This window comes from Pipra filicauda, unplaced genomic scaffold (genome assembly GCF_003945595.2).
Source record: "Pipra filicauda isolate LSUMZ 115617 unplaced genomic scaffold, ASM394559v2 scaffold547_size326079_pilon, whole genome shotgun sequence".
NCBI lineage: Eukaryota > Metazoa > Chordata > Aves > Passeriformes > Pipridae > Pipra > Pipra filicauda.
Window position 1 is genome coordinate 193,227 of NW_024104695.1, and position 19,941 is coordinate 213,167.

The window sequence follows — 19,941 nt, forward strand, 5'->3', positions numbered from 1 at the left end:
TCCCACACACACTGAAAGCACTTCCTTGTGCCAAATACGTGATATTTCCCAAACCCCAGAGCAGAGAAATGAGAACACAGAGAAATGTTATATGGTGGAACTCAAGGGACACAGCAGCTTTTCCCTTGGAAGCACTGGAGTGTGAATTAGGGATCAGTAGCTGAGGTCTGAGCAGAAGCTGCACCAAGGAGAAGGAAAAATAAGTGAGATAATGTATTTTTCTTCTGTTTCAAACAGCCATTAAGTCGTTGCTCAAGCCAAGCCCTTTTTCTGGGAACATTTATCACATCATGGGCAAAGTGAAGTTTTCAGGTAGGAGCAAATCACTACTGAAGGGTTGTTTTGGGGTCTCACCGTATGCATTTAAGAACTTATTTCTGTGCTGGGTTGTGACTGTTGATGTTAAATGAGATCAACAATTACCAGGGCATTTCTTCCTTCTGCCTTCTCCTTGTTAGACTCTGACAAAGTGATTGAGGTCTGTCACAACACCTCGTCCAATTCCCTGAGCCTGGTGCCTGTCCAGGAGGGGCCAACTCCTCCTGACTCCAGAAATGATCCCAGAGACTGCAGCAGTCAACAGGAATACTTCCTTGTGTTCATTGGCTGCTCCCTGAAGGAAGAGGATATCAAAGATTGGCTCAGAGAAACTGCAAAACAGGTTTGTGGGCAGGTTTCCTTTTGCTTCAGCGTTTGGCTGAAGAAATCCGAGTGTCTCCACAAAACATTTGTATTTTTAATCTCTTTTTAATTCTACCAAGGCGTTGCCATTCTAGGGTGCAAATGTATTTCGCAAAGGGGGGACTACCAGTTTCTGTAATTGCTGTATTGTTTTAGGACTTGCTGCAGCTCATTCATGGCTTGATGTGCTCCTGAATGCTGGAGCAATATGGATTCTGTCCAGGATAAACACAGGATGATGTAGCTGAGCTGTGATTGCCAAGAGCTCGAGTGTGGGGTGAAATAAATCTCCTTCAAGTACCTGAACGCTGCAAAGCAGAACATTTGTTTTGATTCACTAATTGAAACCTCCTTGGAAGTAATCCACTGGAATGGAGGGATCTGCGCACTTTGTCACCCTCAATTAGCCAAGTGTGCAGCTCTGGGAGGCTCCCTGGGTTTCTGCATGGCTGCTGTGCCGCGGCAGTAGGAGCTGGGGGAGGGAACATGGAATGTGCACCGTGGCAGGATCCCAGAAGGCACAGTTTGCACACAGTACTTGATAGAGTCTTAAATTCCCAGAATTACAGAATGGATGGTTTGGAAGGGCCCTTAAAGACCAGCGCATGTCAACCCCCACACCTTCCACTATCCCAGGTTGCACAAAACCCCGTCCAGCCTGGCCTTGGACACGTCCATGGATGGTGCAGCCACAGCTTCTCTGGGCAACCCGTGCCAGTGCAAAGTTTGGAAAATTTATTAATTTCAAATACTCATGATTACGTCTCTTTGCCTTAGGATTTGTGTAGTATTTCTAAAAATTTGTGTAGGAAGGGAAAATGTTTCCTGCGAACTGTTGGAGCAGTTTTTAAGGATCCTCAGGTTCGCACCTCATTTCTGGCAGGTTGTGTCCCTTCAGGGGAGTCATGTATGTTTTGGGGTTGTCTCATGCTCTGCCCATCGCACAGGGGGACCACATGGAAAGAAGTGCTCTCCCACGCTAACTTTAACCATCGTAACTTTAGGAAAACTTGGGACTTAAATGCTTATCTCAAGTGTGAAGTGTTTCCTCTTTGAGCAGTTCAAGACAATAAATAGTCTTTACAATCTCCCCAGTCCTGGCTAATTTAGGGGTTTAGGTAGTTCTGAGAGTTACCACTTGCTGCATGAAAGAAAGGAATTGTAGAACTTCTCAGGCTCAAAATGAAGCTGTTTTTCTGTCCCTGTGCCAGCTTTCTTCATTTCTTACACTAAAGCTGCATTTAAATTACATTGTTTAAAAATACAGGTAGAATTTTTCTTTTCTAAGTGCTTTTTGTAAAATCAGTGAATTTTTATTTTTGCTTTCACAACATAGCACCTCAATATAATTTTAGAAATTATGAGAATAATTTAGAATTTGTGAGCACCTCAATATAATTTTAGAGATTAATGTTTGATCTATTTTGGGTTGGTTTTGGGGGTGGTTTTTTGTGGATTTTTTTTTTTTTTAAAACTAACTAAACTGTGCTGTCACATTGTCACTCAGTAATTGTGCAACTGTCTAATTCTTCCTACAGAAACCTCAGAGGAAAGCCCTGAAAACCAGAGGAATGTTGACCCTTCAGGAAATAAAGAACATTCACGTGAGTAGAAGCAATTCCTTACAAGCCCCTTTTTTTGGCTGATTTCCTTAAATATCCATCTGGATGACAGAGCACCTGCCACAAGTGTGCTGAGCACTGAATTATTACAGCACTTACTGTCTTTGGAGATCCTTGGAACACAACTGGATTGGAGGTATAAATCTTAGAGCTTCCAGTTCCTCTGGAAAGCAGGAGGAGCTGTAAAATCTTGGCCATCTGTAACAGTCCTTCCATTTTAATTTTACCTAATCGAATCTTTTAAGGCCTGTGTTTGCACAATTCCCAGTTTGCAGTGTTTCATTTGTGGTATTTATTCCCTCATGCAGGTGAAACGTCACTTGGATCCGCTCCCAGCTGGTTATTTTTACAACGGGACTCAATTTGTGAATTTCTTTGGTGACAAAATGGATTTTCATCCCTGTATCCTTTCAAAAACGGGGGGTTTGGGGAAAGGTTTTGAGCTGTGCAGTGTCAAAGCACACGTGGGAAAGAGCCAGTTCCTTGCCACTTAAAGCTCAGGGTTGAATTTTTCAGAGATAAGATCTGAGAAGCAGAATAGAACCAACGAAACAATCCCCAAACTGCTCATGAGCTCACTCAGGGAATAATTTATGGGCCACAGCTTGTCAGAGGAATATTTTTCAACCCAAATTGGGCTGTAATATCCCTAAGTGCCTGGGCATGATTGATAAAGCTTTCAAAAGAATGGAATTTTGTCTGTGCACACACTCCACTGAAAACAATCGTATTTTTGTCTTTAATATTATTACTCTGGCATTTCTTGCCAGTGTTCCAGTGTATTCCTGTTCTTGTTCTCCACTTGGGGACATGGGTCAGTGGTGGCCTTGGCAGTGCTGGGTTGATGGTTGGACTTGATCTTAGAGGGCTTTTCCAACCTTAATGATTCTGTGATTCTCTCGTTTTCATCACTTCTCATCGCTTTTGTCTTTGTTTCATTACTGATTTCCCATTTGGTTTTATATTCCAACTTGACTTTTCGCCATAATTCAACAAAGTTCACGAAAATCCAAGTGGCTTCTGTGACGCTGCTTTGGAATAAGAGCAAACAGTTATTTTCTGTGTCCTATGGGACAACATAAAAAATTAAAACAGCAGACTTGGACTTCAGGATTCACTGGAAAAGTTAGGGATGTTTATTCCTGGAAGTGTCCAAGGCCAGGTTGGACAGGGCTTGGAGCAACCTGGGCTAGTGGAAGGTGTCCCTGCCCTTGGCAGAGGGTGCAACTGGATGATCTTTAAGGTCCTTTCCAACCCAAACTACTCTGGAATTCTGGGATTCTTTATTCCCCCTCCACCTTGGTGATTGGCAATGAAAGCTCCAGGCCCTGGTCAATCCTTTCAGCGGGATTTGAATTTTAGGCAGAAATTTTTGGACTTCTGTATCACCAAAATACCTGTAAATACATTCACAGAGTCATGGGGTGGTTTGGGTTGGAAGGGACTTTATGGACCATCCAGTCCCACCCCCTGCCAGGAGCAGGGACACCTTCCACTAGCCCAGGTTGCTCCAACCTGACCTTGGACACTTCCAGGGATCCAGGGGCAGCCACAGCTTCTCTGGGCAACCTGTACCAGGGCCTCCCTACCCTCCCAGCCAGGAATTCCTTCCCAATATCCCATCTAACTCTGCTGTAGTTCTTATATCCTTCCTCCTGCCTGGGAATTATCCCTTGTGCAGCCCCTTTTTTTCCCTGGTCCCACAGTAGTTGTGCTCAGCTCTGACTGCACGACTCCAGAAGGTCATATATTGAATTCCTGCTTTCCCTGAGCATCCCTGACCTGCCACATCCTTCAAACCTGGATGTTTTTTACTAAATGCCATTTACACTGATGTTTTCCCTTAATTTTTCCCAAGTAATGGACCAATTCATGAACGATTACCTGGAAGAAGCCAACAGGGAGATCGAGAAGTACAACAGGGAGCTGGAGGAGCAGGAGTACCACGACCTCTTTGAGCAGAAGACATAAAGCACGTGGGTCCTGGGGGTTTCCAAACCACCCAAAATGCTCTTTGTCCTCGCTGGGTCACTAGAAATTGAGGGAATTGTCTGTTTGTTCAGCACTCCTTTCCAAACTAAGAGATCATTCCTGTAAGGTTGGCGTTTAACACGGGATCTGCTTAGCTGTGTGTCCTGTCAGGTTTGCTTCCACTTCACCTTAATTCCAGACTGTCCAAAGCATCACCTGGATTCTCTGGGGGGGGGTTGTGGGGACTTGTTCAAAAGAAGAACGAGAAGAAGAAGAAGAAGAAGAAAAAGAAAAAGAAGCAAAACTTTATTTATTTCCTGTAGTTGGGAATGTAATCGTGGAATTGGGCTTTGTGCAGAGAATCAAACTGCTCTGGGTGTCCCTTGGAATTTGTGGCACAGGAGCATCGATGAGCAGTGCTGGATATCAGGATGTGGGATTGGGGGTGTTCCCAAAGCCAGAAATGGGGGAACACTTACTCAGAAAAGTCCCTAATCCCACAGCTGTGGGGTGTTCCCAAAGCGAGAAATGGGGGAACACTGGGAAGAACTCTGAAGAGTCCCCAATCCCACAGCTTTTAGGATGTTCCCAAAGTGAGAAATGGGGGAATGATTCAAAAACTTAGGATCTGTAAATCTGCAGCTGCCAGGATATTCCCAAAGTGAGAAAAGAGGGAACAGTTACTCAAAAAAGACCCTAATCCCACAGCTGTCAGGGTGTTCCCAAAGGGAAAAATGGGGGAATAATTAAAGAATTTAGAATAATAACTAATCCCACTGCTTTTGAGTGTTCCCAAAGTGAGAAATGGGGGAACAATGGGAAGAACTCTGAAGAGTCCCCAATCCCACTGCTCTTGGAGTGTTCCCAAAGCGAGAAATGGGGGAACATTTCAAAAACTCAGAATTCCTAAACCTGCAGCTGTTGGGGCGTTCCCAAAGTGAGAAAAAGGGGAATGATTCAAAAATTTGGAATCCCTAAATCTGCAGGTGTGTCAGGGTGTTCCCAAAGCGAGAAATGGGGGAACAGTTACTTGAAAAAGTCCCTAATCCTGCAGGTTTTAGGGTGTTCCCAAAGCAAGAAATGGGGGAGCGATTCAGAAACTTGGAATCCCTAAATCTGCAGCTGTGGGGATGTTCCCAAAGTGAGAAATGGGGGAACAGTGGGAAAAACGTGGAAGAGTCCCCAGTCCCACAGCTGTCAGGGTGTTCCCAAAGCGGGAAATTGGGGAACACTTCCTTGAAAGGATCTCCTTGTCCCACAGCTGTGGGGTGTTCCCAAAGCGAGAAATGGGGGAACATTGGGAAGAACTCTGAAGAGTCCCCAATCCCACAGCTATTGGAATGTTCCCAAAATGAGAAAGGGGAGAGCAATGGGAAAAATGCAGAAGAGTCCCTGATCCCACAGCTTTTAGGTTGTTCCCAAAGTGAGAAATGGGGGAACGGTGGGAAGACACAGAAGAGTCCCCAGTCCCACAGCTGGCAGGATGTTCCCAAAGCAAGAAGTGGGGGAACATTTGAAAATTCAGAATTCCTAATCCCACAGGTGTCAGGGTGTTCCCAAAGCAAGAGATTGGGGAACAGTTGAAACATTTCTATAGAAGAGTCCCTAAACCTGCAGCTGTCGGGCTGTTCCCAAAGCGAGAAATGGGGGAACAATGGGAAGGACTCTGCAGAGTCCCCAATCCCACAGCTGTCAGGGGGAGAAATGGGGCAATAACTAAAAAGTTTAGAAGAATAACTAATCCCACAGCTGTTGGGGTTGTTCCCAAAGCGAGAGATGGGGGAACATTTAAAACCTCAGAATTCCTAATCCCACAGCTGTCAGGGTGTTCCCAAACTGGGAAATGAGGGAACAGTTACTCAGAAGAATCCCTAATCCCACAGCTTTTAGGTTGTTCCTAAAGCAAGAAATGAAGGAACAATTCAAAAACTTAGAAACCCTAAATCTGCAGCTGTGGGGATGTTCCCAAAGCAAGAAATGGGGGAATGATTCAAAAACTTAGAAACCCTAAATCTACAGCTGTCAGTATGTTCCCAAAGCGAGAAATGGGGGAACAGTGGGAAAAAGACATAAGAGTCCCCAATCCCACAGCTGGTAGGGTGTTCCCAAAGCGAGAGAAATAGGGGAATGTTTTAAAAATTCCTAAGCCTACAGCTGTTGGGGTGTTCCCAAAGCGAGAGATGGGGGAACATTTGAAAACTCAGAATTCCTAATCCCACAGCTGGTAGGATGTTCCCAAAGCGAGAAATGGGGGAACAATTCAAAAACTTGGAATCCCTAAACCTACAGCTGTGGGGATGTTCCCAAAGCGAGAAATGGGGGAACAGTGGGAAAAACGTGGAAGAGTCCCCAGTCCCACAGCTGTCAGGGTGTTCCCAAAGCGGGAAATAGGGGAACAATGGGAAGAACTCGGAAGAGTCCCCAGTCCCACGGCTTTTAGGTTGTTCCCAAAACGAGAAATGGGGGAACAGTGGGAAAAACCCAGAAGAGTCCCTAATCCCAGAGCTGTGGGGTGTTCCCAGAGTGAGAAATGGGGGGAACACTTACTCAGCAGAGTCCCCAGTCCCACAGCTGTGGGATGTTCCCAAAGCAAGAAATGAGGGAACATTGGGAAAAATATAGACGAGTCCCCAGTCCCACAGCTGTCAGGATGTTCCCGAAGCGAGAAATGGGGGAACATTTTAAAAATTCCTAAACCTTCAGCTGTGGGGATGTTCCCAAAGCGAGAAATGGGGGAACAGTGGGAAAAACGTGGAAGAGTCCCCAATCCCACAGCTGTTAGGGTGTTCCCAAAGTGAGAAATGGGGGAACATTTTAAAAATTCCTAAACCTACAGCTGTGGGGATGTTCCCAAAGCGAGAGACTGGGGAACACTCACTCAGAAAAGCCCCCAGTCCCACAGCTGTGGGGTGTTCCCAAAGCGAGAAGTGAAGGAACACTCCAGCCCTGCCCAGCCCTCGGAGGTCTCACCCTCTGCACAGTTTGATCTGCACTCGAAATTCCGACTTTTCTAAAGGAAAGGGTTTTATACATTTCGGGGGGGAGGGAAATCGGTGGAGAAATCCCAATTTCTTCCCAGTGCTCTTTTTGGGGTTCCAGGAAATATTCCATGGCCGGGCTGCATCCGCACCTCGCTGCTGCTTATTCCAGTCCTTATAAGCAAGGCGAGGGAAGAGGGAGATCCTTTAGCTGAAGGATTCCTTTTCCTGGAAAACACTGATTTCCAAAGGTAAAAAATAGGAAAGGATGGACTTGAAACAGGGAGGAAGTTTTTCGTGGGGCTTCCAGAAGGATTTGATGTAAACCAAGTTTTATAGTTCCTAAATGCTACGACAGGAATGTTGGCGGCTTGTCCTAACTTAGCTCAGTTTAATTTTAAGTCAGGCCTTTGTAAATCACTGACTGAAGGTTTATAAAGTACCTCAGCAGCTACTTAATTGCAGGTATTAATTAGTGGATCTTATTGGAATAAGCAGATGGTGTGGTCAGAATTTAGGTGGGAAGAGCCCAGGAAGGGTTTTTTATTTTCATAGTCCTGCCCCTGAGGGACAGTTCAGTCTTTTAATACAACTGTAACTTTTATTTTTTTTGGTCAGATCTGTGTAAACCAGTGAGAAACAGACTGAAAAATCTCTTAAAGTGTTTAAAATACTTACAAAGTGTCTGCACAATCTCGTTCCGTGGCAGGAAAATGAGATTTAACCATCCAACCTAAGGCTGATTCCAGTTTATGCCTCGCTTAAGAGATGGATTTTTTTACCTTTGGAATACGAGATGGCTGAAATTGCAATAACCTGAAACGCCTTTCAGGTGGTTTCAGCCCTTTTAGGTGGTTTCACCCTGGAATTCCAGGTGCTGCAGGCTGGGATGGAGACGTTGCTAAGGTTTCATTCCCAGTTTTCCCTCCCTAGATTTAAAAAGCCGAATTTAGGACTTTATTATTTTAAGGGTTTTTTTGCACACCACGAGACTTTATATAAACTCCTTGTGTCCTGTTAGAGGCCAGTAAAAGCCAGCAATTAGTTTGTGTTTTAGGCTTCCCGGGATATTCCCTGGATCCCAGGGGTGGAGCATCCTGAGAAGGCTCGTGAGTTTATCTATGCATGGCTGAACTTTATAGTCTTAATATCCTGTAGTGCCTGTAGAGCAAAGGTAGCAAAGCAGTGGATTTAGGGGGGGAGGGAGGGGGCTGGCAGGTGTTCACAGCTAAAACAGATGGAATGATTGATTCCAGAATTCCTGGAGTTATCCAATCCTGGCTGCAATAAAAAAGGGGGCGTTAGGGAATCGAAATCAAATGAAGAGTTTGTGTCGCCGATAAAACTCCTCGACCTGCTCCTTTCCAGCCCCGGTTGTCTCATCTGCAAAGCCATATTTCTAGAGTTAGTGGGATGACTGTGTAATGTCAGAAGAAATTCCAGAGGTTGGGACTTTGTGGTGGAGGCTTTGTCTCGACTCCTGAGTAAAAAAAAAAAAGAGTAGATTTAAGTGCAATTGTTTGAAAAATAGATGAAGATGCTGTAGCTGCTGGGGTTCTGCTGAACTCTTTTTAAGAACTCCAATTTGTGCAAGCTCTCAAATCCATGCTGATGGGGCTGATCCAAGCTGGGATTCCAAAGCCCTGTGAACAAAAAAAGAAAAAGAAGAAAAGGAAATAAATATTGAAAATTGGGCGGTTTTACTGTGCAAATTGAGCTGTTCCTTAAAAACTGGAGCAGGAGAGCTCGGAATAAAGGCCTAGTATCCTTCTCTGCTGTGCTGCATGTTCATGGTCATAGCTGTGTATTTACAAAAAAAAAAAAAGACCTTTCACCAGACTGGGAAATGGCTCAATTCATGTATTTTTGGTATTGAAAGAAATTACCTCAATTTTTTACTTTTTATTTTTTTTTTGAACTGTGACTTTTCAACCAGAATTTCAAACAAACAAAAAAAAAATACCGAAATAGTGAAACTGTGACAGTTGGTATCCTTGAAAAACGTTGTAGTGCCTTGGAGTGACACCATTTATTCCCCAAATAAATGAGTGTCGGGGGGGGAGGGGGTCAAATCCCCCCCTATTTTTTTTTTTAAAGAAAAACAGTTTTGGTGAAAGGACTTAAATTATTTAACCTAGTGACAGATATATAGCACAACTGGTTAAACTGTTGAAAAGAAAACTCTTTGAGGACTAAAAATGTGTCAATGCCTGATGCTGCTGATATTTGAGAGCGGCTGCTGGTTGTTGGGGAGTTATTTCTGAACAATCAGCAGAGCTTTTGTGGTTTTTTTTATAGAAAAGTGTAACTTTTGTACTCTGGTCAGAGCTGTTTGTACTGTATCGACCCCCAGCCAAGGGGGAATCTGATTCCTCCCTCTCTGGAAGTGGAGGGGAGGATGGAGCAACTCCCAAGGATCTAATTTTTGAATATTTTTAGCTACTGTACAACTTAAAAAAACCAAAACAACAACAACAAAAAAAGCACCATTTGAACCCACCAATGTTTGGATACAGCAAAAGTGCCATTACACTTCCTTTCTCTTTTAATGTGTCGGGAAAATTTGTGTCCAGGCATTTTTTTTGTGATCCTGGGGGAAAAAAAAAAATGTGCTGAGAGTCCTCAAGGGGTTTCCACGCTTCGCTGATCTCCACGTGAGCAGCTTGTGGTGGTGTTTTTTTATTTCTTTCTCCTCACCAGGAATGAGTGTGATCAGAAGTTACTGAAGTTATAGGGAGAAAAATAAATAAATAAATAAATAAAAATGTGAGAAACTTAGGAGAGGAACCTTTGCAGCTTGAGCTGCTCTGCAATCCGGGAGTATTCGATATTAATCCGTGCAATTTGGTATTTAATCCACTTTTTTTTACACTTTGCATTAACACAACCGGTTGCAGGGGGGAGTTGAGCTGTGTTTTAAGTTCCCTCATAAGTTGGTTTTTTTTTGTTTTGTTTTGCTTGGTTTTTTTTTTAATTATCGTTATTTTTTAACGGAAAACTTGTCTGAATTTGCACAGAAAATTTAAGCTCTGGAATACTTTGGTATTTCTGAAAAAGGGAAAAGAAAAAAAAAAAAAGTTGTGGCTAGTATAGTGAATTGTGTAAACTGTGAGTTGGTAGAACCACGTGGTCGATCTTAATCGTAGATTGTTCAAGATGTACCTCAGAAAGCTCTTTGGTTTTTTTCCACAGCACTCAGATGTAACACTTCTCACTTGACAACGTGCCAAAATTCACTTTTATACTAGTTCTCAATGCTTTAATATTTGCAACTTTAAGTTAAAAAACAACAAAAACCCCCCACGTGTTCTTTACCAACACTACTGTAACTTCAGTTCAGCTGAATGGTGTGATTGAAGCTTTTTGCCTCTCGTATTTATTACACAACTTTGAGTCAGTAAAAGATAAAATTTGACCTTTCCATTTATTTTTGTATTGTTTTACATGTTTATACCTTGCAGTTTGTGTGACTTTTACACCTGTAACTCAGATGTGATGGAAAGAACCAATAAACAGTATCCATCCACTGCCTGGCCTTGACTCCTTTAATTAACTCACTGCTTCCTAAACTGGGATTTTTAAACTTTCATTTAAAATTCGTTCATTTTTTTGAAACAGGCAGAAAGGTGAGTAGTTTATATTTGAATTAAAATACAAAGATTTAAGGGTTTATGGGGTTTTTTAGCTGCTGGTTTTAGTTTAGACCTCCCTGCTTGTGCTTTTAATGGGGTAAAATTTAAATGTAATTGTAGGAGGAAGGATTATTAACCTGCTTTGTGCTGCTGTCTCTGTCTTCCAACAGCTGCACATGAGCATGAGTTGATCACTGCAGACACACAAATGCAGTGGCAGCCTCATGAAAATGAGGATGCAGCTCCAGGCTCAGCTCCCATGGATCTGAAATCAGGCTGCCACAGAGAGGCCAATCCCACCTTACCCTCCTTTCCCTGCCTCGGTGGCTGAGCTGAGTCAGATCAGTTCTGCTGATTAAATTCAACCTGCAGGTGATTTGCTGTCTCCTCTGGCATCACTTTTGGATTTCTTGTAGGAAGGTTTTGTGCTCAATTTGATTTTTGTGAAGGGTTTATGTAAACCCAGCCTGGTTTGCATATTCCAGGTGTGCACACAAGAAACAGCAGCTTCTGGGGCATTCCTGCAGTCCAGGAGTGTTCCCTTGCTGTGCAGCTGGGTTGGGAAAGCAGCTTCCACTTGTAAATCAGGAATTTGTGTCCCAGCCCCAGGGCAGTGCCCGTCCCTGTGCTGGCACTGCTGGGGCACCTCCAGCCCTGGGGGCAGCTCTGGGACCCTCAGACAGGAGAGACATGGAGGGGCTGGAGCGTGTGCAGGGAAGGGAACGGAGCTGGGAAGGGGCTGGAGCAGCAGGAGCAGCTGAGGGAGCTGGGGGGGCTCAGCCTGGAGAAAAGGAGGCTCAGGGGGGACCTTCTGGCTCTGCAACTCCCTGACAGGAGGGGGGAGCAGGGGGGGGGTCGGGCTCTGCTCCCAGGGAACAAGGGACAGGAGGAGAGGGAACGGCCTCCAGTTGTGCCAGGGGAGGTTCAGGTTGGATACTGGGAAAATTCCTTCCTGGAAAGGGCTGTCCAGCCCTGGCACAGCTGCCCAGGGCGGGAGTGGAGTCCCCATTCCTGGAGGGATTTCAAATCCCTGTGGATGTGGCACTTGGGGACAGGGGTCAGTGGTGGCCTTGGCAGTGCTGGGGAACAGTTGGACTGGATGATCTCAGAGGGCTTTTCCAACCTTGACAGCGCTGTGATTCCATGTTGATGGAAGCCACCAGTTGTTGCTTCAGCATTGGATCAATAAACAGGATCCATCCCAAGGACACCAAAACCTTTCCCAGAGGGGTTGGATAATCGACAAGCTTTGAACCACCAGCAGTGCTTCCTCACGGGGGATCAAGGTTGACTCTGCTCTTGGTGGCCTCAAGAAAACAGTGTTTGGGGGCAATCCCTGTGTTGCAGGATCAGAGGGACTATTCAGGAGCTCTGAGGAGAACACCCAAGGTGTGGTGGTTTTATCTGCTCCCAGTTTCAAACCCTTGCCCATCCTCCGGTGGAACTGGCAGTTCCCCTCAAGGCTGGATCTCACCCGCTGCAGTTTCCACCCTCTGCTCACCCCATGACCTCGTGTGGGGCCCTGACCTCCATCTCTCTCCTCCAGACTGCGGCTGTTAAGTGTCCACTGATTTTTAAAGCAGCCAAAACCTCAGAGAGGGAAGTTTTGTGTGTGTGTGACGTGTTTGAAACACCACGAGCACGTTTAAAAACTTGTCATTTCCGTGATCTTCTCTTTCAGGAACAAACCATAAAGGTCCCAGAAGGTCTCCTTTTTGATCCAGCTCCTGTGAGGGGCTCTACAGGTCCATCCTTTTTTTAAGTGGTTACTTTGTGTGCTGTGTCCTATTCCCACATTCCAGTGCTGACATGGGGAACGGAACAGGTGAAGTCTCTGTTCCAGCAGGTCAGGCAAGAACAAGCTGAGATCCTCAGGGATCTTTTCTGCCTTAAAAGAAAAAAAAAAATCTTAAAATTTAACTGGGTTTGGATCTTTTTTGATCCAAAACAACTTCTTATTGCCTACAGTAAGGAGCACGGATGGAAGGGTGTCCTAGGAGCTGGAAAGCTCCCTGTGGGGAAGCACCTCAGGGGGTTGGCTGGTTTGTCTCCCTTATCATCCAGAGTGTTCCCTGTGAACTGGAGTTTCTCCTTCAATAACTCCTTTTCTAGGGAAAAGAAATTTGGAATATCACAGAATCATGGAATTGTTTGGGGTGGAAAGGACCTTAAAGATCATCCTGTTCCAACCCCTTGCCATGGGCAGGGACACCTTCCACTAGCCCAGGTTGCTCCAAGCCCCACTTGTAGGCCACTGGGATAACCTTTGCTTTTCTGGTCCCTTGTGCTCAGGTATGAAACATTCCAAACCCAAAGTTTTTGGAGCAGTGGCCAAAGATAAACACAGATTGGATGCTGGGAGGCAGGTCTGGAATGATGGGAGCATCCTGCTGTCTTGAAACTCCTTAAAAAGGAGTCAGCGAAGAGCAAACCCCTCAACTAATCATAGAATCGGAGAATGTTGGGGTTGGAAAAGCCCTCTGAGATCATGGAATCCAACCATGGATTCCAGCACTGCCAAGGCCAGCACTGACCCATGTCCCCAAGTGCCACAACCACAGGGATTTGAAATCCCTCCAGGGATGGGGACTCCAATACTGCCCTGGGCAGCTGTGCCAGGGCTGGACAACCCTTCCCATGGAGAAATGTGAAGTTTAAAATGCTCTGAGAGGGGCTGGATAATGGGGATAAAGGGAAACTACCAGAGTTTGATTTCCTGAGAGCGATGAGCTTGATTTTCCTGGATGAATCCAAACATATCCCTTGAGTCAGGGGTTTTAGTCCTGTTTCTTGCTCTCAGTTGTCTCATTTCGGTGACTCTGGTTGTGTCTGGAGAGGTTTCAAGCTCTGCTTGGCTTTCCACGAGCTCCTCTGCCTTCCCTGTGAATTCGTCTGGAATTTCTCTGCCTACGTGTCCACCAACAAACGGTTCCTCTTTAATCTTCATAATTCTACAGCCTAATTAAAGGAATGAATTCCCAGCAGGAATTGCCTGGAAAATGGAGCACTTGTTAATTGAATAGCCCTGGGCTTGGCTCCCATTGTCCACGTTCAACAAGGTGCTCCTGTGATCCCTCCTATTGAATTGGCTTAAAATAAACCTTCGGGGCAGTTTGATGTCTCGGTAGGAAAGAAAACACCCAATGGGCAAGGCCTGGAGGGTTTCAATGGCTTTATTGCTCCAGGACAGACAGAGGGGAAAAAAAAAAAAAAGCATGGAAAGGAAAATCTGGGTGCCCCATTCATGGCTAGGAAGTCACACAATGCATTGTGTGGGTCAGTGTAAAACCGCCCCACACGAGCGAAACAGGAAATTTCTAATAGTTCCAATGGAGCTCTACCCCACCAAAAACCTGCCATTTTTCTGCTTTATCAAAGTTAGTTCAATATTTGCTTTATATACATCCTGTTCCTGACTTTGATTCCCCCACACACTCACCTTCCTGCCTCCAAAAACCTGATTTATTGCCGAGCCCTTGTGCTGCTCCCAAAGCTTTGGCTGCGCTGCTTTAACTCTTTATCTTGTCAACCCCAGACGAGGGTTTGGCCAAGGGCTTTCCTTCTCCTCTCCTCCTTCCCTGGAACCCTGGAGAAAGGATAAGTGAGGAGCTGGCAGGGATGGAAGGAAGGGTCACAGGGTCTTCAGGAGAGAGAGCTGTGGAATATCTGAGGTGCTCCAGTGGGTGGGTTTTCCACGTTGTCTCTGATTCCAAGCTCAGTGTCCTGCTGCTGGAGCTTGGATGAACGAGCACGGGAAGGAAAAGCGGGTCCTAGTTCCATGTGCTCACCCTCTACATCAACTTCCTCTTTCCTAAATCCCAGCTTGGGATCATAAAATCATGGAATGGTTTGGGTTGGAAGGGAGATGAGGGATCACCTCATTCCACCCCCTGCCATGGGCAGGGACACCTTCCACTATCCAGCATTGCTCCAACCTGGCCTTGGACACTTCCAGGGATCCAGGGGCAGCCACAGCTTCTTCTTGTTTGGCAACCCAGGGTTCGAATTGGGTATTTTGCATCTTACTTTATACTCTATTTACTTTATGCATATGGAATTCCTAGTCCAATATAATTTTTTCCCCCCCCCCCCCCCCCCCCCCCCTCCCCCCCCCCCCCCCCCCCCACCCCCCCCCCAGCCCCCCCCCCCCCCCCCCACTCCCATCTAACCCTGCCCTCTGGCAGTGGGAAGCCATTCCCTCTTGTCCTGTCCCTCCAGGCCCTCGTCCAAAGTCCTCTCCAGCTCTCCTGGAGCCCCTTTCGGCCCTGGAAGGAGCTCCAGGGTCTCTCCACAGCCTTTTCTTCTCCAGGCTGTGGAGGTTTCACTCACCCTCCAAGGTGCTGGATTGGGATCACTGCCCTCCCCATGCTCCGAGGTTTTTGCAGCCCTCACCCCATCCCAGGGAAATGGGGAGGAAGTGCCCTGCTCCAGGGCAGGAGGGATGTCACCATCACTCAGGGAAGGTCCCAAAGTCAGGTTTGATGCCGAAGACTGTTGAAAGACGTGTTTCCTGTGCAACAATAGGGAATTCTGTTGTATTTCCCTGTGGAACCTCTTGAGATAAGGTTGAAGTCCATCCTGTAGCAGCAGACACAGCCCTTCTGCCTGTGCTGGCACGAAGAAGAGCACAGAGACAGAATTACAAATTGTGGTACCTCTTTTATGACTTGAGCTGTCAGAGCTGACCTGCCCCACTCGGTGTGTTCCACCCTGAACGGACCGCCAGGATCACAGGACAAGGGGGAAGGGCTTCAAAGTACCAGAGGGCGGGGTTAGATGGGATATTGGGAAGGAATTCCTGGCTGGGAGGGTGGAGAGGCCCTGGCACAGGTTGGACAGAGAAGCTGTGGCTACCCCTGGATCCCTGGAATTGTCCAAGGCCAGGCTGGATGGGGCTTGGAGCAACCTGGTCTAGTGGAAGGTGTCCCTGCCCATGGCAGGGGGTGGAAAAACATCATGTTTAAGGTCCCTTCCAACCACAACCATTCCATGATTTTATGATTCCCTGCAGCTTCCTTTCTTCTGGAGATGGGGTTAAAAAACTTCCTTGAATTATGTTTTCTTTCCCCCCCTAAAATAAATCCCAAATCCCTGCTGTCTCCCTGCCCCAGGAGCTGCTCCCTGGCAGTGGGATGTGGTCAGGACACAGTGGGGCTGATAAGAGACTTCTCCAAGCCAAGGCCTGGGCTTGGTTTGTGCTGCAGATTAAAATCGTGGCTGCAAAGCAAACGAAACACAAAAGTTCTGGGTTTGGTTTGGGAAGGGTGTCCCTTCCGCTGGCTGTTTGTTTGGGAAGGTGAGGTGGGTGCAGGCTCTAATAATAACCTTTCCTGGGAACATGATGGCTCTCAGAAAGGTCAGAGAGAGAGAACAAAGTGGCCCCAGGCAGGGGATGGGACTCTGCGGGGGATGGAGTGGGCACAGAAGGAGGGGGGGTGCCCCTCACCCCAACCTGGCTGTGCCAGTCTCTGACCCATCCTGCAGGCTCTGATGGGCATCACTGTGGCTCCTGAGTCCTTTCAGCCTCTTCTCCCAAGGGAAGTGATCCTTACAGGGCTTAAAGCAGCGTGGAGGGAGAGAAGATGAGGTTGTGGCTGCCCCTGGATCCCTGGAAGTGTCCCAGGCCAGGTTGGACGGGGCTTGGAGCAACCTGGGCTAGTGGAAGGTGTTCCTGCCCATGGTAGGGGGTGGGACTGGATGGTCTTTAAGCTGGATGATCTCCCAGCCCAGGGTGTTCATATCCAGGGAGCGATTGTGGCACTGGGAAGCAGAGGGAACACCTTTTTATGGGGTTTCTTTCTTCCCATTTCATCCTGGATCAAACCACAAGTTTCCTTCCTTACAGTTGTAATCAGCAAATCCCAGAATGGTTTGGGTTGGAAGGGAGATGAAGGATCACCTCATTCCACCCTCCTGCCATGGGCAGGGACACCTTCCACTAGCCCAGGTTGCTCCAAACCCCGTCCAACCTGGCCTTGGACACTTCCAGGGATCCAGGGGCAGCCACAGCTTCTCTGGGCAACCTGAGCCAGGGCCTCCCCACCCTCATAGCCGGGAATTCCTTCCCAATATCAGTTCTAGAGGCAGCCCCACTACCCCGTGCTGTGGGACATGGTGACAGAGGAGGGACAAGATCATCCAGGATCCATTAAACTCTATCCTACCCTCTCTATTCCCTCTGGGATCAGGAGCAGTCACTTCCCAGGGATCCCTCACTGCCCCTGGCTCAGGAACAGTGCTGAACTCGCCCATGTGCCGCTCTCTTGGCAGCCAGGGAGGGGAGGAAAACAATCCTTTCCAGTCAAAGTTTCATGTGTGCAAAGAGCAGCCTAGAGGATTCCTTTGGCACAGCCTCCCACAGGGAATGCAGCTGCTGGAATGGGCCAGGGAAGCGCTTCCCCCCTGTCCTGGGTCACTCTTTAGTTGGGAGGGGACATTCCTGACTGTCTGCAGCCACTCTGCCATGGTCAAGCATCTCCTGCTCTCCATGGAGTTGTTCCCATCTCTTTCCTGCCTTTGGGAATCCTGCCCATCCAGCACTTCCAGCACAATCTGTGCACTGGTGCAGACAGGCTTCAGAAGCTGAGCTGTGAAGATGCTGCTTTTGGGACTCGTGGTCTTCCCCTGTCCCTGTCCAGGCCAGCAATCCACACTCCCATCCCACCCGCAGGACCGTGAGGAACAAATCAACGTTTTCTTTGGGATCTGAACATGGAAGAGGTTTTGTAATAACTTAAATCCCTGTTTTGCTGCTCTGGGTGTGCAGTTGTCCATGCAATGTTGTCCCTACCCATGTTTTCCATCCTTTTTTTCCCCAAAGTCCCCTGCCATGAGGGGACGAGGATGCTGGAAATTGCCATTACTGGAAGTTGCCATCCCTGGAAGTGTCCAAGGCCAGGTTGGACAGGGCTTGGAGCAACCTGGGATGGTGGAAGACATTCCTGCTCTTTGCAGGAGGGTGGAACTGGATGATCTTTTAAGTCCCTTCCAACCCAAATCTTTTGGGGATTCCAAGGCAAAAGGGAAGCTTGGTAAAGGATGCTCTGACCTTTTCCTCAGGAATGCATTCCTTAAAGGTTTGGAGCCATCCTTGAGGCTGTCAGTCATCCTTGGAGAGTTCTGACACCTGTACAAGCCTAAAGTTTATGGAAAACTGATCTCAGCCTGTCAGCCAGGACAGATTCACTTTTGTAACTTAATTAAATTGCCTCTTTTCTCTCTTTTTTTTTTTTCCTTTCTTTTGCCTGTGTGTCAGAGCCTTTCAGTCCTTCCCGTATCACGTGAAGCCAGATTTCCTCTTCCATTTCCAGTGGAAGAAAAGGGAGCTGGGGAAGCCTGTTCAGAAAGAAAAGCTGCTGGGGTTTGGGGGGGTGGGGGAGAAAGGGTGGTTTCTGATGGAAAGCACAACGGGGAAAAGTGAGTGAATCTCCTCTCTGGCTTGGGAGGAAAAGCTCAGCTTAAAGGAGACTCAGAACACCAAAATCTTTCTGCCTGATCCTGCTTTCCAGTTGACCCTGCAGGTGATGTAAGGAGGGGACAACCTTTGATTGGGGTGATAAATCCAGGTCGGAGCACTTGGGAGAGCCCAGCGTGGCTCTGAAGGCCTGAAGGTCCTCAAATTAGGGGAATGTTTCAAGGCAAGGAGCAGAGGTTGCTCTGTCCTCCTCCCCAGGGGAGATGAAAAGGAGCTGGAGAAGGAAAGCTGAGCTCACAGGTGGTCCTGTGGTGCCTCTGATGGAGGATATTTTGGGATCTGAGCTGTGTTTTATCCCCATTTGGAGGCACCTGAAATGTTCAATTCAGGATGTCTCTGGGGAAGGCTTAGGGAGGAAAAAAATAAGATGGGATTCAGCACATTTCTAGCAGAGATACTGGAGCAAAACCTGAACTTATATATTATTAAATATATGTTTATTATATAATTATAAATTTATTATTTTTATATATTTATAATATATTATAAATACAAATATATACAATATAATATATAAAATTATATATAAATATGTATCATACATATATAATACATAATAAACAATAAAATATAAATAATAAAATAATAAATATATAATAAATATAATTATATAATATATAAATATATTATATATAATTATATAATATATATTACATATAAGATATAGAAATTATATATACAATTATACAATTATACCTAACTATATATAATATCTATCATATATAATAAATAATATATATAAATAATAAAATAATAAATATATAATATATATAATTATATAATATTGAACATTATATAATATATATTACATATAATATATAGAAATTATATATCTAATTATATATATCTATAATATCTATTATATATAAAAAATAATATAATATAAATAATAAAATAATAAATATATATAATTATATCATATATAAAATTATTTATAATATATAATATATAACATATTATATATTATATAAAATTATAATATATATTTATAATATATATATTTATAATAATAATTTATTATTATTATATTTATTATGACCTGAAAACAGCCTTCCAGCCTGGCTGTCCCACCTTGTGGTGCCACCTTGACCACAGGAGACCAAGTTCTCCAAGGAAAGAAGCGTTTCTGGAGACAAAAAACCCAAACTAAATAAAAAAAGAATACCCACAACTTAAAAAAAAAACAGCTAAAAAAAAATTCATTGTGTTGTGTTTATAAAGCACAAGTGAAACAAAAGGTCTGGGTACTGAAGTTGGATGTTCCCTCATGTCCTCTCTCAGCTCTTGGAAAGGGAAAACCAGACACAAGTGTGGAGTTTGAGGTTAAAAAGGGTCCACCAGGGTTAAGGAGCCTCCCAAGGAGGTTTGTTCAGCACTGGCTCCCCTGTTGCTGCTTGAACTGTGGAGCCCAGGAGGGTCAGAGGGGTTTGGTTGTCACTGGGCTGGGCAGAGCCCAGCTCGTGGTCATGCTGAGAAATGAGAACACAACCTGCTCTCCTTCATCCAGAGGCTCAGGAGTGCCGTGGATCCATCAGGAGATGCAGCAAAAGTCACTTTTAAAAAGAGAAAATCCTTCAGGAAAG

At 45.6% G+C, this 19,941-nt stretch overlaps 1 protein-coding gene across 2 annotated transcripts in view; it reads left to right on the forward strand.

The window, feature by feature from the left end:
* DNAAF9 (dynein axonemal assembly factor 9) overlaps positions 1–10,779 on the forward strand; it is a 73,371-nt gene extending 62,592 nt beyond the window's left edge. For both annotated transcript variants that reach the window (XM_027721270.2, XM_027721271.2), the window contains 5 exons: positions 238–312; positions 459–661; positions 2,220–2,285; positions 2,612–2,705; positions 4,162–10,779. In XM_027721270.2, coding sequence (XP_027577071.1) covers positions 238–312; positions 459–661; positions 2,220–2,285; positions 2,612–2,705; positions 4,162–4,274 — 551 coding nt within the window. In that variant the 3' untranslated portion in view covers positions 4,275–10,779. The remainder of the gene's footprint in view (positions 1–237; positions 313–458; positions 662–2,219; positions 2,286–2,611; positions 2,706–4,161) is intronic.
* Positions 10,780–19,941: the final 9,162 nt, after the last annotated feature.